This window comes from Lagenorhynchus albirostris, chromosome 15 (assembly GCF_949774975.1).
Source record: "Lagenorhynchus albirostris chromosome 15, mLagAlb1.1, whole genome shotgun sequence".
In the NCBI taxonomy this organism is placed as follows: Eukaryota; Metazoa; Chordata; class Mammalia; order Artiodactyla; family Delphinidae; genus Lagenorhynchus; species Lagenorhynchus albirostris.
In genome coordinates this window covers 58,692,121-58,712,640 of record NC_083109.1, presented here as the reverse complement: position 1 = coordinate 58,712,640, position 20,520 = coordinate 58,692,121, and the positions used below count along the sequence as shown (strand labels likewise).

The 20,520-nt window shown below is 40.8% G+C and overlaps 1 protein-coding gene across 1 annotated transcript in view; it reads left to right on the top strand.

Moving 5' to 3' along the window:
* LOC132506262 (uncharacterized) overlaps positions 1–18,747 on the top strand; it is a 190,512-nt gene extending 171,765 nt beyond the window's left edge. Inside the window, exons 67-68 of the mRNA XM_060124800.1 lie at positions 136–277; positions 18,634–18,747. Of these exons, the coding sequence (XP_059980783.1) occupies positions 136–277; positions 18,634–18,686 (195 nt within the window). The 3' untranslated portion in view covers positions 18,687–18,747. The remainder of the gene's footprint in view (positions 1–135; positions 278–18,633) is intronic.
* The last annotated feature ends 1,773 nt before the right edge of the window (positions 18,748–20,520 follow it).

Below are 20,520 nucleotides of genomic sequence, written 5' to 3'. Positions count from 1 at the left end.
CAGCTGCAGAGGCCACTCAGCAGGTGGACTGCAGGGCAGAGAAGGCCCTTGCCCTGATCTAGCCTATAGCCCTCCTCTGTGCTGCTCCCCAGGGTGTGGTGGGCAAGGACACTGACTATGGGTGCTGGATTTCAGGTGGACCCCACACCCTTCCTCAGCCTATGTGTCCAGGACACCTGTGGCACCCAGGAGCGCCAACCTGCCTGCAACCTGGCGGCCGCCTACATCCACCTGTGTGCCCGGGGCTTCGTGCCCCTGGACCCTCCTCCACAGTGCGGTAAGCAGTCTGACCCCTGCCTGGGGGCGGAAGGTTGGCCTCTGCCTTCCATCCCAGAGGGAAAACCAATTCTTTTCTCTTAGCTTCCGCCGAGAGGACAGGTACTCAGTTGTTGTACAGTGAGCTAAGAGTCAAAGCAAAGTATGTGTGAAGGAGTACTTATTAAGAAAGAGAAAAAGAGGGCCACAACCTCCACCTTCCACCCCAGGTCCAGTGAGCCCTGTGACATACAGCACAGGAGACGAGAGCTCGGGGAGGTCAGGCAGCTATGAAGTCAGCTGCTGAAAACTCAGAACCACAGACTTGCTGAATGTACACGCCCTACAAGGTCTGGGAACCCCTGGGCACACCTGAAACCAAGGTCGTGCATGATTCCCACGGCTGAAGTCCCACTACATAGACACAGAAGTTGGCAACTGCAACAAACAACGGCAGTGGACCCCCTGATAACAGAGCAATTATTCATGAACCTCACAAAAGAACAGTTAGTAGTAGTAGCTACTGGGAGGAGGAGTGGGTGTGACTGCAACAGGGTAGAAAAGGGAGATGTTTGTGGTGATGGAACAGTTCTGTATTTTGATGGTGGTAGTTACATGAATCCACACCTGTGACAAAATGTCATAGAACTATACACACACACATTCTACCAATGTCAATGTCTGGGTTTTGATATTGTACTATAATTATGGAAGATTTAACCATTGGGGGAAATGGGATGAAATATATACAGGACACTCTGTACTATCTTTGAACTACCTGCAATTCTATAATTATTTTAAAATAAAAAGGCTTTAAAATTAAATATAAAACATCAGAGTCACAGTTTTATAGGCAAGTTGTAATAATTTACTATAACTGTTCCAGAGTATAAAAAGGAAACCTTCCTCTTCCTACCTCATTTTAATGAAGTTAGTGTTATCTTATGGGAGACAAAAACCCAAGGACAATACAAGAGGAAAGTTAGAAGCCCAACTGCAAACTTGAACGTAGATGTTACTAATATGTTAGTGAAATTCAAAAATATGTTGAGACATAAGCTAAGAAAACATCTTAACCAATTGGAAGTAATCTCTGGAACCCAAGGATGGTATTTAAGAACAGTGTACTAAAGTAGGCAATTTAAACTAGGTAATTCAAAACAGTCCTTCTGGTGGGATATCTAATAATGTTAAACAAGATAGAGAAAATGGGGTATTGGAAATATCTGGATCAAAATCCAGGGGAAGACAGGAGAGTGACATCAACAGGTGGCAGGCTAGGAATCTACAAATCCTCAGTCCTCCATGGAAACACTGAACATAGAACAATACATGGACCAAAGTAGCTTTGTGAGAACCCTAGAAACCAGTTAAGCAGCAGCAACAACCAAGTGACTGCCTGATTGAGAAAACGTCTCACTCTAAATGCAGGAAATTTCATGGCATTTGTGCTTGCCTTCCACAATACAGTGTTGAAGAAGCCAGCTAGCTCCTGGCTCATCCCTTGGGAGGGAAGGAAAGGAGTGGAACTTGCTTGCAATGTTCTGACTTGTCTGGGACCTGCCAGAGGAACAGGTCTCTCTTGACTTAGTGATGAGGAGGATGGTGGCATCGTTTGGATATCGTGTGGGTGATTGCTGAAAGCAGGAGTGGGTGCTGCTGCCAGAGGCAGCTGCAGGGAGTCTGCAGTCCTGTAGGTGACTGGGAGCAAGACTTTGGACAGAGGAATACAATACTATATCTAAGCCCCTGAGAAGAAGCAGGAGTGAAAGCTGGGGAAATTAGGACCTTTAAAAGCAGTTGTGTCTACTGGGGATGTGGAGTTAAAGCACACACTCAGGCCCAGGGAAGATGCGCCCATAGAAAGTATTTGAGAGAACCCTGAGCTTTCATACCAGGTTGATTAGTGAAGGCCTTCCCCTGCACAGGGACAGTCTGCAAAGAATGGGAGAGGTGGATGTCTTTTCAAATGCCCAGTTCCAACAAAAGATGACAAGACATACAAAGAAACGGTGAGATAGGGCCCATTCAGAGGAACACAGTAAATCTCCAGAAACTAACTCTCAAGAAACATAGGCCCCTTATTGACAGGCTTTAAAACAACTGTCTTAAATATGCTCAATCAGATGAAGGAGAAGAAAGATGGCAGACAACTAAGTGAAATCAGGAAAACAATATATGAGAAAAATGAGAATATCAACGAAGATGTAGAAATTACAGTAAACAAATTCTGGAGCTGAAAAATGCAATTTGTGCTGTCTTCAAGAGACTCACTTTAGATCTAAGGACACACACAGGTTGAAAGTGAAAGGATGGAGAAAAATATTCCATACAAATAGTAACCAAAAGAGAGCACACTTTCAATAATGGATAGAACAACCAAAGAGAAGATCAATAAGGAAATAGAGAATTTGAACAACATTGAAGATCAACCAGACCTAGCAGATATATACAGAACACTCTGCCCAACAGCAACAGGGTATCCATTTTTCTCAAGTGTACATTGAACATTCTCCATGATAGACATTAGATAGATAGCTATTAGGCCATAGAACAAGTCTTAATAAACCTCTAAAAACTGAAATCATACAAACTATTTTCCAATTACAATGGAAAGAAACTAGAAATAGCAGACAGGAAACTGGAAAAATCACAAATTGTACAAAATTAAACAGCACACTCTTAAACACTCAATGGGTCAAAGAAATCACAAAATAAACTAGAAAATATCTTGAGACAAATGAAAACAAAAACACAACACACCAAAACTATGGAATTTAGAGAAAGCAGTGCTACTAAGGAAATGTACAGCTGTAAATCCTCACATTAAAAAAGAGCTCAAATCAACACCCTAACTTTACTCCTTAAGGATCCTGGAAAAGAACAAATCAAACCCAAAACTAGCAGAAGGAAGGAAGTCATAAGGATTAGTGCAGAGATAAATGAAGTAGAGAGTAGAAAAACAAGAGAGAAAGTCAACAAAACCAAAAGTTGGTGTTTTGAAAAGATCTACAGAATTGACAAATCTTTAGCTAGACTGACTAATAAGAAAAAAGAAGACTCAAGTAAGTAAAATCAGAAGTGAAATAGGGAACATGACAACTGATTTTTACAGAACCAAAAAGGATTATAAGAGAGTACTATGAACACTTGTGTGACAACAAATTGGATAATCTAGATGAAATAGATAAATTCTCAGAAACATATTACCTGCCAAAACTGAATCATGAAGAAACAGAAATCTGAAAAGACCTATAACTAGCAAGCAAATTGAATCAGTAATCAAAAACCTCCCAACAAAGGAAAGCCCAGGACCAGATGGCTTCACTAGTAAATTCTACCAAGCATTTAGAGAATTGAAACCAAGTCTCCTCAAACTCGTACAAAAAACTGAAGAGGGGGGGCTCCCCTGGTGGTGCAGTTGTTGAGAATCTGCCTGCCAATGCAGGGGACATGGGTTCGAGCCCTGGTCTGGGAAGATCCCACATGCTGCGGAGCAACTAGGCCCATGAGCCACAACTACTGAGCCTGCGCATCTGGAGCCTGTGCTCTGCAACAAGAGAGGCTGCGATAGTGAGAGACCCGCGCGCTGTGATGAAGAGCGGCCCCCACTTGCCACAACTAGAGAAAGCCCTCACACAGAAATGAAGACCCAACACAGCCAAAAATAAATAAATAAATTTAAATTATATTTTTTAAAAAAAACTGAAGAGGGAACATCTTCAAACCCATTTTATGAGGCCAGAATTATCTTGATACCAAAGCCAGACAAAGACACTTCAAGAAAACTACAGAACAATATCCCTGATGCATATAGATGCAAAAATCATCAAAAAAAAATACAGTTGGCCCTCCATATCTATGATTTCCACATCCACAGATTCAATCAACCACGGATTGAAAATATTTGAAAAAAAATCCAGAAAGTTCCAAAAGCAAAACTTGAATTTGCTGCATGCTGGCAACTATTTACATAGCATTTATATTGTATTAGGTACTATAAGTAATCTAGAGATGATTTAAACTATACAGGAGAATGTACATAGGCTGTATGCAAATATTATGTCACTTTATATAACGGACTTTATATAAGGGACTTTAGCATCCACAGATTTTCGTATCCATGGAACCAATCCCCGTGGATACTGAGGAACAACTGTACTGGCAAACAGAATTCAAGAGCACATTAAAAGGATTATATACCATAACTAAGTGGGTTTATTCCTGAAATGTAAGGATGGTTCAACACAGGAAAATCAATGTAATACACCACATTAAAAGAATGAAGGGAAAAAAAATCATGACCATCTCAACTGATGTAGAGAAAGCATTTGACAAAATTCAACACCCTTTCATGATAAAAACACTCAACAAACTAAGAATAGAAGGAAACTACCTCAACATAATAAAGGCCATATTTGACAAGCCCATAGATAACACCATATTCCATGGTAAAAGACTGAAAGCTTTTCCTCTAAGATCAGGAGCAAGACAAGGATGCCTACTTTTGCCACTTCAATTTAAAGTAGTATCAGAAGTCCCAGCCAGAACAATTAGTCAAGAAAAAGAAACAGAAAGCATCCAAATTGGAAAGAAAGACATTATCTCTGTTCTCAAATGACACAATCATATATATCTAAAAAACCATGTATATGTAGAAAATACTAAAGCTTAAAAAAATTTAAAAACCTATTAGAACTAGTAAACAAATTTGGCAAAGTTGCAGAATGTAAGTCAACACACAAAAATCAATTGTGTTTCTATACACTAATGAGCATTCCAAAAAGGAAATTAAGAAAATAATTCCATTTACAATAACATCAAAAAGAATAAAATACTTAGGAATAAACTTAACCAGAGGTGAAAAACTTATACACTGAAAACTACAAAGCACTGCTGAAAGAAATTAAAGAAGATACAAATAAATGGAAAGATATCCCATGTTCATGGATTGAAAGACTTAATATCATTAAGATATTAATACTACTCAGTGATCCACAGATTTAACGCAATCTCTGTCAAAATCCCAATGGCTTTTTTTGCAGAAATATAAAAACCTTCCCTAAAATTCATACAGAATCTCAAGGGGGCCCCAAGTAGCCAAAGCAATCTTGAAAAAGAACAAAGTTAGAGGTCTCACACTTCCTGGTTTCAAAACTTTTAACATAAGCTACAGTAATCAAAACACTGTGGTACTGGCATAAAGACAGACATATAGACCAAAGGAATAAAATAGCCCAGACATAAACCCTTGCGTATATGGTCAAATAATTTTTGACAAGTATGTCAAGACCATTCAATGGAGAAAGTACAATCTTTTCATCAAACAGTGCTGGGAAAATTGAATATCTACATGAAAAGAATGAAGTTGGACCCTTGCCTTACGCCCTATAAAAACATTAGCTCAAAATAAATCAAATACATAAATATAAGAACTAAAACTATAAAACTCTTACAAAAAAACAGGGGAAAGCTTCATGACATTGGATTTGCCATTGATTTCTTGGATATGACACCAAAGGCACAAGCAATAAAAGAATAAATAGACCAACTGGACTTCATCAAAATTAAAAACTTCTGTGCATGAAATGACACAATCAACAGAGTATAAAGGCAACCTATGGAATGGGAGAAAATATTTGCAGATGAAGTAACTGACAAAGGATTAATCTCCAAAATATACAAACAGCTCATGCAGCTCAATATCAAAAAACCCAAACAACCCAGTCAAAAAGTGGGCAGAAGAGGGGCTTCCCTGGTGACACAGTGGTTGAGAGTCCACTTGCCGATGCAGGGGACACGGGTTCATGCCCCGGTCTGGGAAGATCCCACATGCCGTGGAGTGGCTGGGCCCGTGACCCATGGCCGCTGAGCCTGCGCGTCCGGAGCCTGTGCTCCGCAACGGGAAAGGCCACAACAGTGAGAGGCCACGTACGGCCAAAAAAAAGAGTGTAGGTCAAAAAATGGACAGAAGACCTAAATAGACATTTCTCCAAAGAAGACATACAGATGGCCAACAAACACATGAAAAGATGCTCAACACCACTAATTATTAGAGAAATGCTAATCAAAACTACAATGAGGTATCACCTCACACCAGTCAGAATGGCCACCATCAAAAACTCTACAAACAATAAATGCTGGAGAGAGGGTGTGGAGAAAAGGGAACCCTCCTACACTGTTGGTAGGAATGTAAATTGGTACAGCCACTATGGAGAACAGTATGGAGGTGCCTCAAAAAACTAAAAATAGAACTACCATATGACCCAGCAATCCCACTACTGGGCATACACCCTGAGACAACCATAATTCAGAAAGAGTCATGTACCACAATGTTCATTGCAGCACTGTTTACAATAGCCAGGACATGGAAGCAACCTAAATATCCATCAACAGGAATGGATAAAGATGTGGTACATACATACCATGGAATATTACTCAGCCATAAAAAGGAACGAAATTGGGTCATTTGTAGAGACATGGATGGACATAAAGACTGTCATACAGAATGAAGTAAGTCAGAGAGAGAAAAGCAAATATCATATATTAACGCATATATGTGGAATCTGAAAAAATTGGTACAGACAATCTTATTTACAAAGCAGAAACAGAGGCACAGATGTAGAGAACAAACGTATGGATACCAAGGGAGAAGTGGGGGGATGAATTGGGAGATTGGGATTGACATATATGCACTATTGATACTATGTATAAAATAGATAACTAATGAGAACCTACTGTATAGCACAGGGAACTCTACTCAATACTCTGTGGTGACCTAAATGAGAAGGAAATCCAAAAAAGAGGGGATATATGTATACATATAGCTGATTCATTGTGCTGTAAAGTATAAACAAACACAATATTGTAAAGCAACTATACTCTGACAAAAAAAATAAAATTGGTCAAAGGACTTGAATAGACTTTCCTTCAAAGAAGATATACAAATAACCAACAAGTACATGAGAAGATGCTCGATATCACCAATCATTAGGGAAATGTGAATCAAATCCACAATGGTATATAAACTCACACCCATTAGAGTGGCTACTATCAAAAAATTAGAAAATAATGTTAGCAAGGATGTGAAGAAATTGGAACCATCATGCACTGTTGGTGGCAATGTAAAATGGTGTAGCTAATATGGAAAACAGCATGGCAGTTCCTCAAAAAAATTAAAAATAAAATTACCATATGATCCAGTCATTCCACTTCTGGGTATATACCCCAAAAGAATTGAAAGCAGGATCTCAAAGATATTTATACACCCATCATAGCATCATTATTCACAATAGCCAAAAGTTATAAGCAACCCAAGTGTCCATCAGCAATTGAATGGATAAGCAAATATATATATATACATACAATGGAATATCATTCAACCTTAAAAAGGAAGGAAATCCTGACAAAAGCTACAACATGAATGAACTTTGAGAACATTATGCTAAATGAAATAAGCCAGTCACAAAAAGACTGATACTGTATGATTCCCCTTCTATGAGGTACCTAGAGTTGTCAAATTCATAGAGACAGAACACAGAATGATGGTTGCCATGGGCTGGTCTAAGAGGATAATAGGAGTTGTTTAATGGGGACAGAGTTTCAGTTTTGCAAGATGAAAAGCATTCTGGAGAATGGGTGGTGGTGATAGTTGCACAACAAAGTGAAAGTACTTAACACTACTGACCTGTGCACTTATTAAGATGGTCAATTTTTTTGTGATGTATATTTTGCCACAACTAAGAATCTTTTAATTAAAAAATTTTTACTGAGCACCTACTTCATATGCTAGGCATGGTGATACAACTCTAAACACTGAACTTATAACCACTGTAATTATAAAAAACAAACACACTTAAGGAGACAAAATTCTAAGAGCAAGAACCAGCAGAGTCAGACAACAGACACAAACCCACAGGAATTCAGAAATGGGTTTATCCAACACAGACCATAAATTTCGGCAGGGATTACAAGCAACTCATGCAGCTCAATATCAAAAAAACAAACAACCCAATCCAAAATTGGGAAGAAGACCTAAATAGACATTTCCCCAAAGAAGATATACAGATGGCCAACAAACCACATGAAAGGATGCTCAACATCACTAATCATTAGAGAAATGCAAATCAAAACTACAATGAGGTATCACCTCACACCAGTTAGAATGGGCATCATTAGAAAATCTACAAACAACAAATGCTGGAGAGGGTGTGGAGAAAAGGGAACCCTCTTGCACTGTTAGTGGGAATGTAAATTGATACAGGCACTATGGAGAACAGTATGGTGGTTCCTTAAAAAAGCTACAAATAGAACTACCATATGACTCAGCAATCCCACTCCTGGGCATATACCCTGAGAAAACCATAATTTAAAAAGAGTCATGTACCACAATGTTCATTGCAGCTCTATTTACAATAGCCAGGACATGGAAGCAACCTACGTGTCCATCGACAGATGAATGGATAAAGAAGATGTGGCACGTATATACAATGGAATATTAAAGGAATATTTAATATTCCATTGTATATATGGAATATAAAAGGAAACCAAAAGGAACCATAAAAGGAAACGAAATTGAGTTATTTGTAGTGAGGTGGATGGACCTAGAGTCTGTCATACAGGACGAAGTAAGTCAGAAAGAGAAAAACAAATACCGTATGCTAACACATATATATGGAATCTAAGAAAAAAGGTCATGAAGAACCTAGGGGCAGGACGGGAATAAAGATGTAGACCTACTAGAGAATGGACTTGAGGACATGGGGAGGGGGAAGGGTAAGCTAGGACAAAGTGAGAGAGTGGCATGGACATATATACACTACCAAATGTAAAACAGAGAGCTAGTGGGAAGCAGCCGCATAGCACAGGGAGATCAGCTCCATGCTTTGTGACCACCTAGAGGGGTGGGATAGGGAGGGTAGGAGGGAGACACAAGAGGGAAGAGATATGGGGATATATGTATATGTATAGCTGATTCACTTTGTTATAAAGCAGAAACTAACACGCCATTGTAAAGCAATTATACTCCAATAAAGATGTTAAAAAAAATTTTGGCAGGGAACTAGAAAATTTTAAAAATATCATATCTGGAAAGAACCAAAGATATCATATCAACAGATGACAGAAAAGGAATTTAATAAGATTGTCTAATGCTCATATTTTCTTTTTAAAAAATTCTCTTAGCAAATGAGGGCTAGGAGGGACCTTCCTTAACCTGGTAACTTGAGGTATTTGGTATCCAGCCTTTAACATCACAGTTGATGGAGAAACATCAGAAGCAAGGAGATAGACACTCTTTCTCTCTGTTTCTATTACATATTGTATTGATGACCCCATCACACTCAGTAAGACCAGAAAAAGAAATGAAGTACAGAGATTAAAACTCACCTGCTGGGACTTCCCTGGTGGCACAGTGGTTAAGTATCTGCCTGCCAATGCAGGGGACATGGGTTCGAGCCCTGGTCTGGGAAGATCTCACATGCCGCGGAGCAACTAAGCCCGCGAGCCACAACTACTGAAGCCTGTGTGCCACAACTACTGAAGCCTGTGTGCCACAACTACTGAAGCGCGTGCGCCTAGAGCCCATGCTCCGCAACAAAGAGAAGCCACTGCAATGAGAAGCCCTCTCACCGCAACAAAGAGTAGGCCCCGCTCGCTGCAACTAGAGAAAGCCTGCGCGTAACAGCAAACACCCAACACAGCCAAAAATTAATAAATTAAAAAAAAACAAAAAAAGCCTTACCTGCTGATGGTGTGCCTTGCCCAGAGAGGTGCCGAGGGTCTTCCTGGGTCTGTGACCCCTAAGTTGAAGAGGTCCCTGCTTCAGTGTGAGCTGGATATCCAAGGGTACGGCTGGCTCCTTCTGAAAGTAAAGAAAAGTCATTCAGATGTCACCAAATGTACTGGAAACATCTGAATGTCCCTGCTGCTTTCATGACCTGGATACCCTCTCTTCATCAGGACTCAGCCCCTGAACTCCCCTCTACCCCCCACTTTGGGTGCACCCTCCATGCTCCCAAAGCATCACGTTCTGGGGTTCAGCCCTCTCCCAGGCCAGGAACTCCTGGGGTGGGGGTGAGGGCATGTCTCACAAGTGCAGGGAACCATCTAACCATACCCACTGCTCTTCCAAAGGGGGAGATGTCCTTTTAATGAGGGCCACTCGAGGCCTGACCCTGCTGGGCCTACAGCACGCCAGGGGCTATAACAGGGGCCCTCAGCTCGCTTCCAGGAAACGGCGGGAGCTCCCTGTCCTCTGGGCCCACAGCAAAGCCTTACTTCTCTTCTTTTTTCTTTGCAGTTTGAGATTTTGCCTGAGCCAGCACCAGGCTGCCAAAGATTTCAGACTCCCTCTCCTCCTACCACAATCCCATCTCGTCAGCAAGCTCAAGATTCCTGTCTGGGGCAGGACAAGCAGCACGAAATGCCAAGAAACTCAGAGAAGACCAGGAAAGACACAGATGCAGGAAAGAAGGGCTGTTAGGCATTGATTTCAGAATGCTTCTGGGGGCGGTAAAGCCCACACTGGTCTGGGTAATGCTCCACCTCCCTCAACACCTGCCCTGTAATTCCAGGAGGCAGCCTGGCCTGCCGGGCCCAGCTCTGGAGAGCGGAAGCCGCTCCAGCAACTGTTCTGCCTGAGATATTTAGTCACTCGCTGGCTGCTGTTTCGGAAGCCTCAGCTGTATGAGCCAGGCTGCCCCGGGTCTCCTAGCCTGGGATTGGCTTCCCCTGCCCTCTTCAGGGTCTCCCCTGAGGCATGAGGATCCTTGAGGGGAAACTGATGGTCCCAAATCCCTGAACCACAAGCCTGGTTGGGTGCCTCCCTCTTTGGGGTAGAGCCTGACTCTAAGACTGAATGCTCCAGGGGGCCGGTTTCCACAGACGTGTGCTCTGCACCTGGGCACTCAGACCCCAAGAGTTACAGCCCTAAAAGTTGTTCACTTTCTTTGGGGGGAGGCTTTTCCCTTGAGTTTTCAACTGAAAAAATAAAGCTGGCAGATTCCAAGAACATGTCCATTAGATTGCTGGGGTTAGCCATCCACTGGAGAGATTGGCAGGGGGTGTGGGGGGGGTGCTGGGTGGCTGTGAAACCTGCCCACCAGTAGGGGGTTCCCAGGGCCCTCTCTACACCAAGTCCAGAGTCCAGAGCAAAGGGTGAAGTGTCAGCCATGAGGCATGGGGCCACCAGAGGGCCAGACGCCAGACTGTCCCTGGCCTCCCCACACGTAAATGCCTGGCACACAGCAGATGCTCAGTGAAGTTTAGAAGAAGGAGCTCTAGAGAGTTTTAGAGTTTTTAGGAGTGAATGGGAATCAGGGAGCCGGTCCTGCTCATTCCCACACTCTGGAGGGAAGTGGGAGGGGATGGCTGTCGTGATTGATTGAGCAGATGCCATGTTGCCATGGTTACAACTAGAAGATCCCAGAGTACAGGCACTGCTCTTTGAAAGACATTTGCTCTTCTCTCAGACTTTATAATAACCCAATGAGGAGTGGACGATCCCCATGTAATAGAAGCAGCAGGCTCAGAGAGCCCAGGGGACGTACCCAAGGTCACACAACTAGCAGATGGCCAGGCTGGCGCTGATCCCCAAGGCTGCCCAACAACAACCATCTGCCTTCTACATTCTCAACAGCATTGTGCCATCTACAGGCACACCTTGTTTTATTGCACTTTGCAGATGTTGTGTTTTTGTTTTTGTTTTTACAAATTGAACGTTTGTGGCAACGCTGCGTCGAGGAAATCTATCAGTGCCATTTTTCACAGAGCATTGCTCACTTCGTGTCTGTGTCACATTTTGGTAATTCTCACAGTATTTCAGACGTTTTCATTATTATTATATGTGTTATGGTTTAATTAAGGTATGTACATTGTTTTTTTAGAAGCAATGCTATTGCACACTTAATAGACTACAGTGTAGTATAAACATAACAGACGCAGTGGGAAACCAAAAAATTCACGTGACTTGCTTTATTGCAGCGGTCTGGAACTGAACCCCGGTATCTCTGAGGTGTGCCTGTAGTCTGCCATTTACTTTAAGAAAGAGTCAAATTAACTTTAGCCTTGTCCCAAGCCATAATGTGTAGTGCTTGTTCATCCTTTCCTAATATGCATCAAAACAGCCCATAAGCCGTGTGACGCTCAAGCAGAAATGCACCCACAACTGTCTGAAGTGCTGTGCTAGGCCTTGTTGCTGGGAACTTGGCTCTGGAGGAGGGAAGGAGACAACGGAAGAGAAAACTGGAATGCAGGGGCCTGAGCAGGCCGGAGATAGATGCACCTACAATCTGCAACCACCTGTAGATTTCTAAAGCTGTGCAATGGCTCAGCGATTTCTGGTCCAGAAAGGAAACTGCAGACTTCCCAGCCTGCCTCCCAGCTCTGTCCCTCACATGCTTACCAGGAACCCAGCAGTGGGCTGGGCACAGTGGGTGCCCCAGGAGGGAGAGCAGTTCTCCCTTCTCCAGGCTGATTTAAGATCAACACTTGGCAATTTGGGGCGTGTGGGTGGGTGTGCATGCCCATGTACGGCATTTAAAGAAAAACAGAGAGGGAAGGATTCCATTAAAAATACCTATAAATATTCAACCCCCAGAATGGGAGAAAATATTTGCAAATGAAGCAACTGACAAAGGATTAATCTCCAAAATTTACAAGCAGCTCATGCAGCTCAATAACAAAAAAACAAACAACCCAATCCAAAAATGGGCAGAAGACCTAAATAGACATTTCTCCAAAGAAGACATACAGATTGCCAACAAACACATGAAAGAATGCTCAACATCATTAATCATTAGAGAAATGCAAATCAAAACTACAATGAGATATCATCTCACACCAGTCAGAATGGCCATCATCAAAAAATCTAGAAACAATAAATGCTGGAGAGGGTGTGGAGAAAAGGGAACACTCTTGCACTGCTGGTGGGAATGTGAATTGGCACAGCCACTATGGAGAACAGTATGGAGGTTCCTTAAAAAACTACAAATAGAACTACCATATGACCCAGCAATCCCACTACTGGGCATATACCCTGAGAAAACCATAATTCAAAAAGAGTCATGTACCAAAATGTTCATTGCAGCTCTATTTACAATAGCCAGGAGATGGAAGCAACCTAAGTGTCCATCATCAGATAAATGGATAAAGAAGATGTGGCACATATATACAATGGAATATTACTCAGCCATAAAAAGAAATGAAATTGAGTTATTTGTAGTGAGGTGGATGGACCTAGAGTCTGTCATACAGAGGGAAGTAAGTCAGAAAGAGAAAGACAAATACCGTATGCTAACACATATATATGGAATCTAAGAAAAAAAAAATGTCATGAAGAACCTAGGGGTAAGACGGGAATAAAGACACAGACCTACTAGAGAATGGACTTGAGGATATGGGGAGAGGGAAGGGTAAGCTGGGACAAAGTGAGAGAGTGGCATGGACTTATATACACTACCAAACGTAAAATAGATAGCTAGTGGGAAGCAGCCGCATAGCACAGGGAGATCAGCTCGGTGCTTTGTGACCACCTAGAGTGGTGGGATAGGGAGAGTGGGAGGGAGGGAGATGCAAGAGGGAAAAGATATGGGAACATATGTATATGTATAACTGATTCATTTTGTTATAAAGCAGAAACTAACACACCATTGTAAAGCAATTATACTCCAATAAAGATGTTAAAAAATACCTATAAATATTCATACCTACAGCAAACAAAGAGCAGGTACAGATAAATTTCTTTGGAATTGACTCACCATGAGATAACTTGGTAAAGTGTGGGAGAAGGCAATTCAAAAGTAGAAAAATACAACTGAGGAGTAAACATTAGGCAGAAAATTTAATTTTACTGATAATCAAATGTGAATGAAAATAGTGATTATAACTTAATCTACTGCAAAATAGATACATAAATAATGACACCCAGAACTGGTGAGGCTGTCAGCAAAACCCATCCCCTCAAATTCTGTAAAGGGCAGTTTCAATTAGTACAACCTCAGTAGCATGTTTTGAAAGTCTTAAAACCATTCGTTCCTTTGACCTAATAAACCCACTCCTGGGCCTTTATCCAAAGCGAGGGAGGGAAGGAAGACATAAATGATTCCAAAAGATTTCAAAATAATTTCATTATTCAAAATAATGGAAAATTAAAAACAGCCAACAGGGAAATGATTTTTTAAAGTTGTATTAGTTGCAAACATTATCTTGAACTCATCTGTCAAAAAGTTCAGCATGAGGCAATGTATTAACATGAAAAAAAGATTAGCCTCCAAGTAAAGCAGAAGACAAGACAGCATAAAAATCTGCACTAATAGTGACTGCATATGGACAAAAGCTGGTAGGGAATAGAGGAAAATGAAAACAGTTCATATAAGAAGGGCAGGACACTGTAGCTGATTATTTTTCTTTTAAAATTTCCTTTATAAATATTATGATGCTTCTTGTCCCAGAGAGTTTTTAAAAATTAAAAAGTAAGGAGGGGGCTTCCCTCGTGGCTCAGTGGTTAAGAATCCGCCTGCCAATGCAGGGGACATGGGTTCAAGCCCTGGTCCAGGAAGATCCCACATGCCACGGAGCAACTAAACCAGTGTGCCACAACTACTGAGCCTGCGCTCTACAGCCCGCGAGCCACAACTACTGAAGCCTGCGTGACTACAGCCTGTGCTCCGCAACAAGAGAAGCCACCGCAATGAGAAGCCCACGCACCGCAATGAAGAGTAGCCTCTGCTCACCACAACTAGAGAAAGCATGTGCTCAAGGAAGACCCAGTGCAGCCAAAAACGACTGGATAAAATAATTTTTTTAAAAAAAAGGAGGGAAGGAGGGAAGAAGGAAGAAAGCAACCCAAGTGTCCATCAATGAATGAATGGATGAAAAAAGTGGTCTTGGTCTTCCCTGGTGGCGCAGTGGTTGAGAGTCTGCCTGCCGATGCAGGGGACACGGGTTCATGCCCCGGTCATGGGAAGATCCCACATGCCGCGGAGCGGCTGGGCCCGTGAGCCATGGCCACTGAGCCTGTGTGTCTGGAGCCTGTGCTCCGCAACGGGAGAGGCCACAACAGTGACAGGCCTGCATACCGCAAAAAAAAAAAAAAAAAATTGGTCTCTCCCATAACATTATGAGATTAGAAATCAACTACAAGAAAAAAAGCTGTAAAAAACACAAACACGTGGAGGCTAAACAGTATGCTACTAAACAACCAATGGATCACTGAAAAAAATCAAAAGGAAAACCAAAAAATACTTAGAGACAAATGAAAATGAAAACACTGATCCAAAACCTATGGGACACAGGAAAATCAGTTCTAAGAGGGAAGTTTATAGCACTACAGTCTTACCTCAGGAAACAAGAAAAATCCCAAACAAACAACCTAAACTTAAACCCAAAGCAACTAGAGAAAGAACAAAACCCAAAATTTATCAGAACGAAAGAAATCATAAAGTTCAGAGTAGAAATAAAGGAAATAGAGACAAAGAAAGCAATAGAAAAGATCAATGAAACTAAAAGCTGGTTCTTTGAAAAGATAAACAAAATTGATAAACCTTTAGCCAGGCTCATCAAGAACAAAGGAAGAGGGCTCAAATCAATAAAATTGGAAATGAAAAAGAAGTTAACAATGGACGTCACAGAAATACAAAGGATCATGAGCAACTATATGCCAATAAAATGGACAATGTAGAATAAATGGACAAATTCTTAGAAAGGTACAATCTCCCAAAACTGAACCATGAAGAAATAGAAAATATGAACAGACCAATCAGAAGCACTGAAATTGAAACTGTAATTTAAAAACTCCCAACGAACAAAAGTCCAGGACCAGATAGCTTCACAGGTGAACTCTATCAAACATTTAGAGAAGAGTTAACACTTATCCTTCTAAAACTATTTCAAAAAATTGCAGAGGAAGGAACACTCCCAAACTCATTCTGTGAAGCCACCCTGATACCAAAACCGGACAAGGATACCACCACAAAAAAAGAAATTACAGGCCAATATCACTGATGAACATAGTCGCAAAAATCCTCAGCAAACTACTAGCAAATCAAATCCAACAATACATTGAAAGGATCATACACCATAATCAAGTGGGATTTATCCCAGGGATACAAGGATTTTTCAATATCCACAAGTCAGTCAGTGTGATACACCACTTAACAAATTGAAAAGTGAAAACCATATAATCATCTCAATAGATGCAGAAAAAGCTTTTGACAACATTCAATACTCATTTATAATAAAAACTCTCCAGAAAGTGGGCATAGAGGGAACATACCTCAACATAATAAAGGCCATATATGACAAACCCACAGCTAACATCATATTCAACAGTGAAAAGCTGAAAGCATTTTCTCTAAGATGAGGAACAAGACAAGGACGTCCACTCTCACCACTTTTATTCAACATAGTTTTGGAAGTCCTAGCCACAGCAATCAGAAAAGAAAAAGAAATAAAAGGAATCGGAACTGGAAAAGAAATAAAACTGTCACTGTTTGCAGAGGACATGATACTATACATAGAAAATCCTAAAGAAGCTACCAGAAAACTACTAGAGCTCATCAATGAACTCAGTAAAGTTGCAGGATACAAAATTAATACACAGATATCTATTGCATTTCTATACACTAACAACAAAAGATCAGAAAGAGAAATTAAGGAAACAATCCCATTTACCATTGCATAAAAAAAAAAAAAACCCGAGGAATAAACCTACCTAAGGAGGCAAAAAGACCAGTACTCAGAAAATTATAAGACACTGACGAAGAAATTGAAGATGACACAAACAGATGGAAAGATACACCATGTTCTTGGATTGGAAGAATCAATATTGTCAAAATGACTACACTACCCAAGGTAATCTACAGATTCGATGTGACCCCTATCAAATTACCAATGGCATTTTTTTTTAAACAGATCTAGAACAAAAAAATCTTAAAAATTTGTATGGAAACACAAAAGACCCAGAATAGCCAAGGCAATCTTGAGAAATAAAAATGGAACTAGAGGAATAAGGCTCCCTGACTTCAGACTATACTACAAAGCTACAGTAATCAAAACAGTATGGTACTGGTACAAAAACAGAAATATAGATCAATGGAACAGGATAGAAAGCCCAGAAATAGACCCGCGCACCTATGGTCAATTTCTCTATGACAAAGGAGGCAAGAATATACAATGGAGAAAAGACAGTCTCTTCAATAAGTGGTGCTGGGAAAACTGGACAGCTACATGTAAAAGAATGAAATTAGAACATTCTATAACACCATACATAAAAATAAACTCAAAATGGATTAAAGACCTACATGTAAGATCGGATACTATAAAACTCTTAGAGGAAAACATAGGCAGAACACTCTTTGACATAAATCATAGCAATATCTTTTGGGATCCACCTCCTAGAGTAATGAAAATAAAAGCAAAAATAAACAAATGGGACCTAATTAAACTTCAAAGCTTTTTCATAACAAAGGAAACCATAAACAAAACGAAAAGACAACCCACAGAATGGGAGAAGATATTTGCAGACGAAGCGACCAACAAGGAATTAATCTCCAAAATATACAAACATCTCGTGCAGCTCAATATAGAAAAAAACCAAACAACCCAATCAAAAAATGGGCAGAAGATCCAAATGGACATTTCTCCAAAGAGACATACAGATGGCCTAAAAGCACATGAAAAGGTGCTCAACAATGCTAATTATTAGAGAAATGCAAATCAAAACTACAATGAAGTACCACCTCACACTGGTCAGAATGGCCATCATCAAAAAGTCTACCAACAATAAATGCTGGAGAGGGTTTGGAGAAAAGGGAACCCTCCTACACTGTTGGTGGGAATGTAAATTGATACAGCCACTATGGAGAACTGTATGGAGGTGCCTCAAAAAACTAAAAATAGAGTTGCCATATGATCCAGCAATTTGTTATGTAGATTACTCTGTGCAGACAAGGGCCTAGTGTTGTCTCCAGTAATTAACCTCTGTCCCTCTGGTAGAGAGAGGAGGGGAGACACATTTACATATTACGTCCTGCTTTTAGGCGAATAAGGGGAGGGCAGAGCTTTTCTTATATCTGCTTCTTCTCAACTGCCTTCAGCTCAAAATAACCATTACACCGAAGTAGCATATTTTGGTGTGCCATGTTCTGCTCCCCTTCACCACCATCAGTCTCACTCTTGCCATGTGTTGGGGTTACGACCAAATTAAAGGGTGGCCATTGTTTAAGTGTGAGCCTGAGTTTTACAACAGAAGTGGAAGAGGAAAAACTGTTCATGTTGACCCTTGTCAAGGGAGGAGGAAAGTGACCCAGTCAACCCACATCTTATGAAAAACTTAGTCAGCTTTTATTACCTAACCTCGCTTTTCAATTCTTTTCAAAGACAGGGAAGGAGTGGGTGGAAATGAGGTCACGCTGAAGCACTCTGGCCAGTAAACTTGGAATTGAGCTCCCCGGAGAGGAGCAAGACGCTTGACTGTCTAACAAAGATGATTTCCAGTGAGTTCCTGCTGCCCCAGGGGGTCTGGGATGTGATGTGTGTCTTAGTGTATTTCTCCTTGGAAGCATGTGTCCATTTCCTGAATGTAAAAGTTTTCACAAATTAATAAATGAACAGAAAAATGCTGACCTTAAGTCAATCCAAAAGTTGTTTTATCGGGGGTGGGGGGTGTTGAGCTAATCAAGATGAGAAGGGGACAACCAAGGCTGACTGTCTATGCAAAAAAAATTTGAAAACTTAGAGGAAATGGATATTTTCTAGGGGGAAAAAAAGTACCCACAAATACCAAAACAGAAAGTATCTAACTAGACTACAAGAAACTACATCCATCCCCCAAGCCCCCGTGGTGGTGGCGGTGAGGAACAGAGCCTGATCCCAGGCAGGGATGGTTTCCCAGGTGAAGTCAGCCAGTTTAAATGCTAACTCCAATGCTATTTAAACTGCTCCAGGGCCTAGAAGAAGAAGAAACACTTCCAAATTCTTGATCAGGAACCTGTAGAACACTGATGCCAAAAGCCAACAACTATAGCACAACAAAGGAAAACCACAGGCCAATTTCATTTAAGTAAAAATCAGTGCAAAAGTCCAAAATAAAACATTAGCAAATAAAATCCACAGGAACATCAAAAGGGAAAAATCACCAGAACTGAGTGAGACTTGTACAGTACGACAAGGACGGTTTGATATTAGGACATCTTTTAATTCACTTTATATTAATATATTAGAGAAGAAAAATCATGATTGTAACAGATGTTAAATGGCATGTGACAATATTTACCCATTCGTTAGAAAATCTTTCACAGAATCAGAAAAGGGATACTTCATTAACATGATAAAATTACACACACAAACGAACGCACACACATCCAGCCAGAATTCAGCATCATTTGTGATGGCTGGAAGCAACAAGTTCCCATGAGACTCTGGAACAAAAGAATGCCCTGCACCACTACTTTGTTTGGAAGTTTCTAACTGATGAAAGTAGGCAAGAGAAAAAATAAGCAATTTAAGGAGAAAGAAAGAGGTGAAATAATTGTGTTTACTCTGGAAACTCCAAGAGAAGCAACCAAAAATGTGGCAGGCAGTGAGAGATTTCTCTAAGGGGTCAGCTAGAGAAGTAACCGACCAAAACAACTAGCTTTCCTATGTACAAACGGCAAGCAGCTGGAAAAGTTAACAGAAGAATATATCCCGCTTACAACAGCACCCCTCCTCAGTAAACCTCCCAGAAATAAATGCACAAAGATGTGTACGATCTATGTGAAGAAATCTATTAAAAGCTGCGAGGGATGTAAAACACTACAAATGCAAAGAAAGCCATACTGCATATGTTCTGATCTAGAAAGGTTCAACACTACAAAGATATAACTATCAATACCAAGCGTTAGGGAGTGTGTGGGACTGGAGCTCTCACGCATGCTTGTGGGAATGTAAGATGGTGTGGCCACCCTGGGAAACTAGCAATTTCTTAAAAGTTAAACATAAATTGACCATATGGCTCAATGATTCCACTCCCAGGTATCTACTCGAGAGAAATGAAAATGTACACTCACACAAAGACTTGTGCACGAACACCCATCAGCTGTTAAATGAATAAACAAAAGGCAGCATGTCCATACTACAGGATGCCACTCAGCAATAAAAAGGAACAGAGATGAATCTTAAAAACATGGTGCTAAGTGAAAGATAGACGCAAAGACCACATGTTGTATGATTCCATTTATATGAAATGTCCAGGAAAGGAAATTAGACAGAAAGAGAAAACAGGTT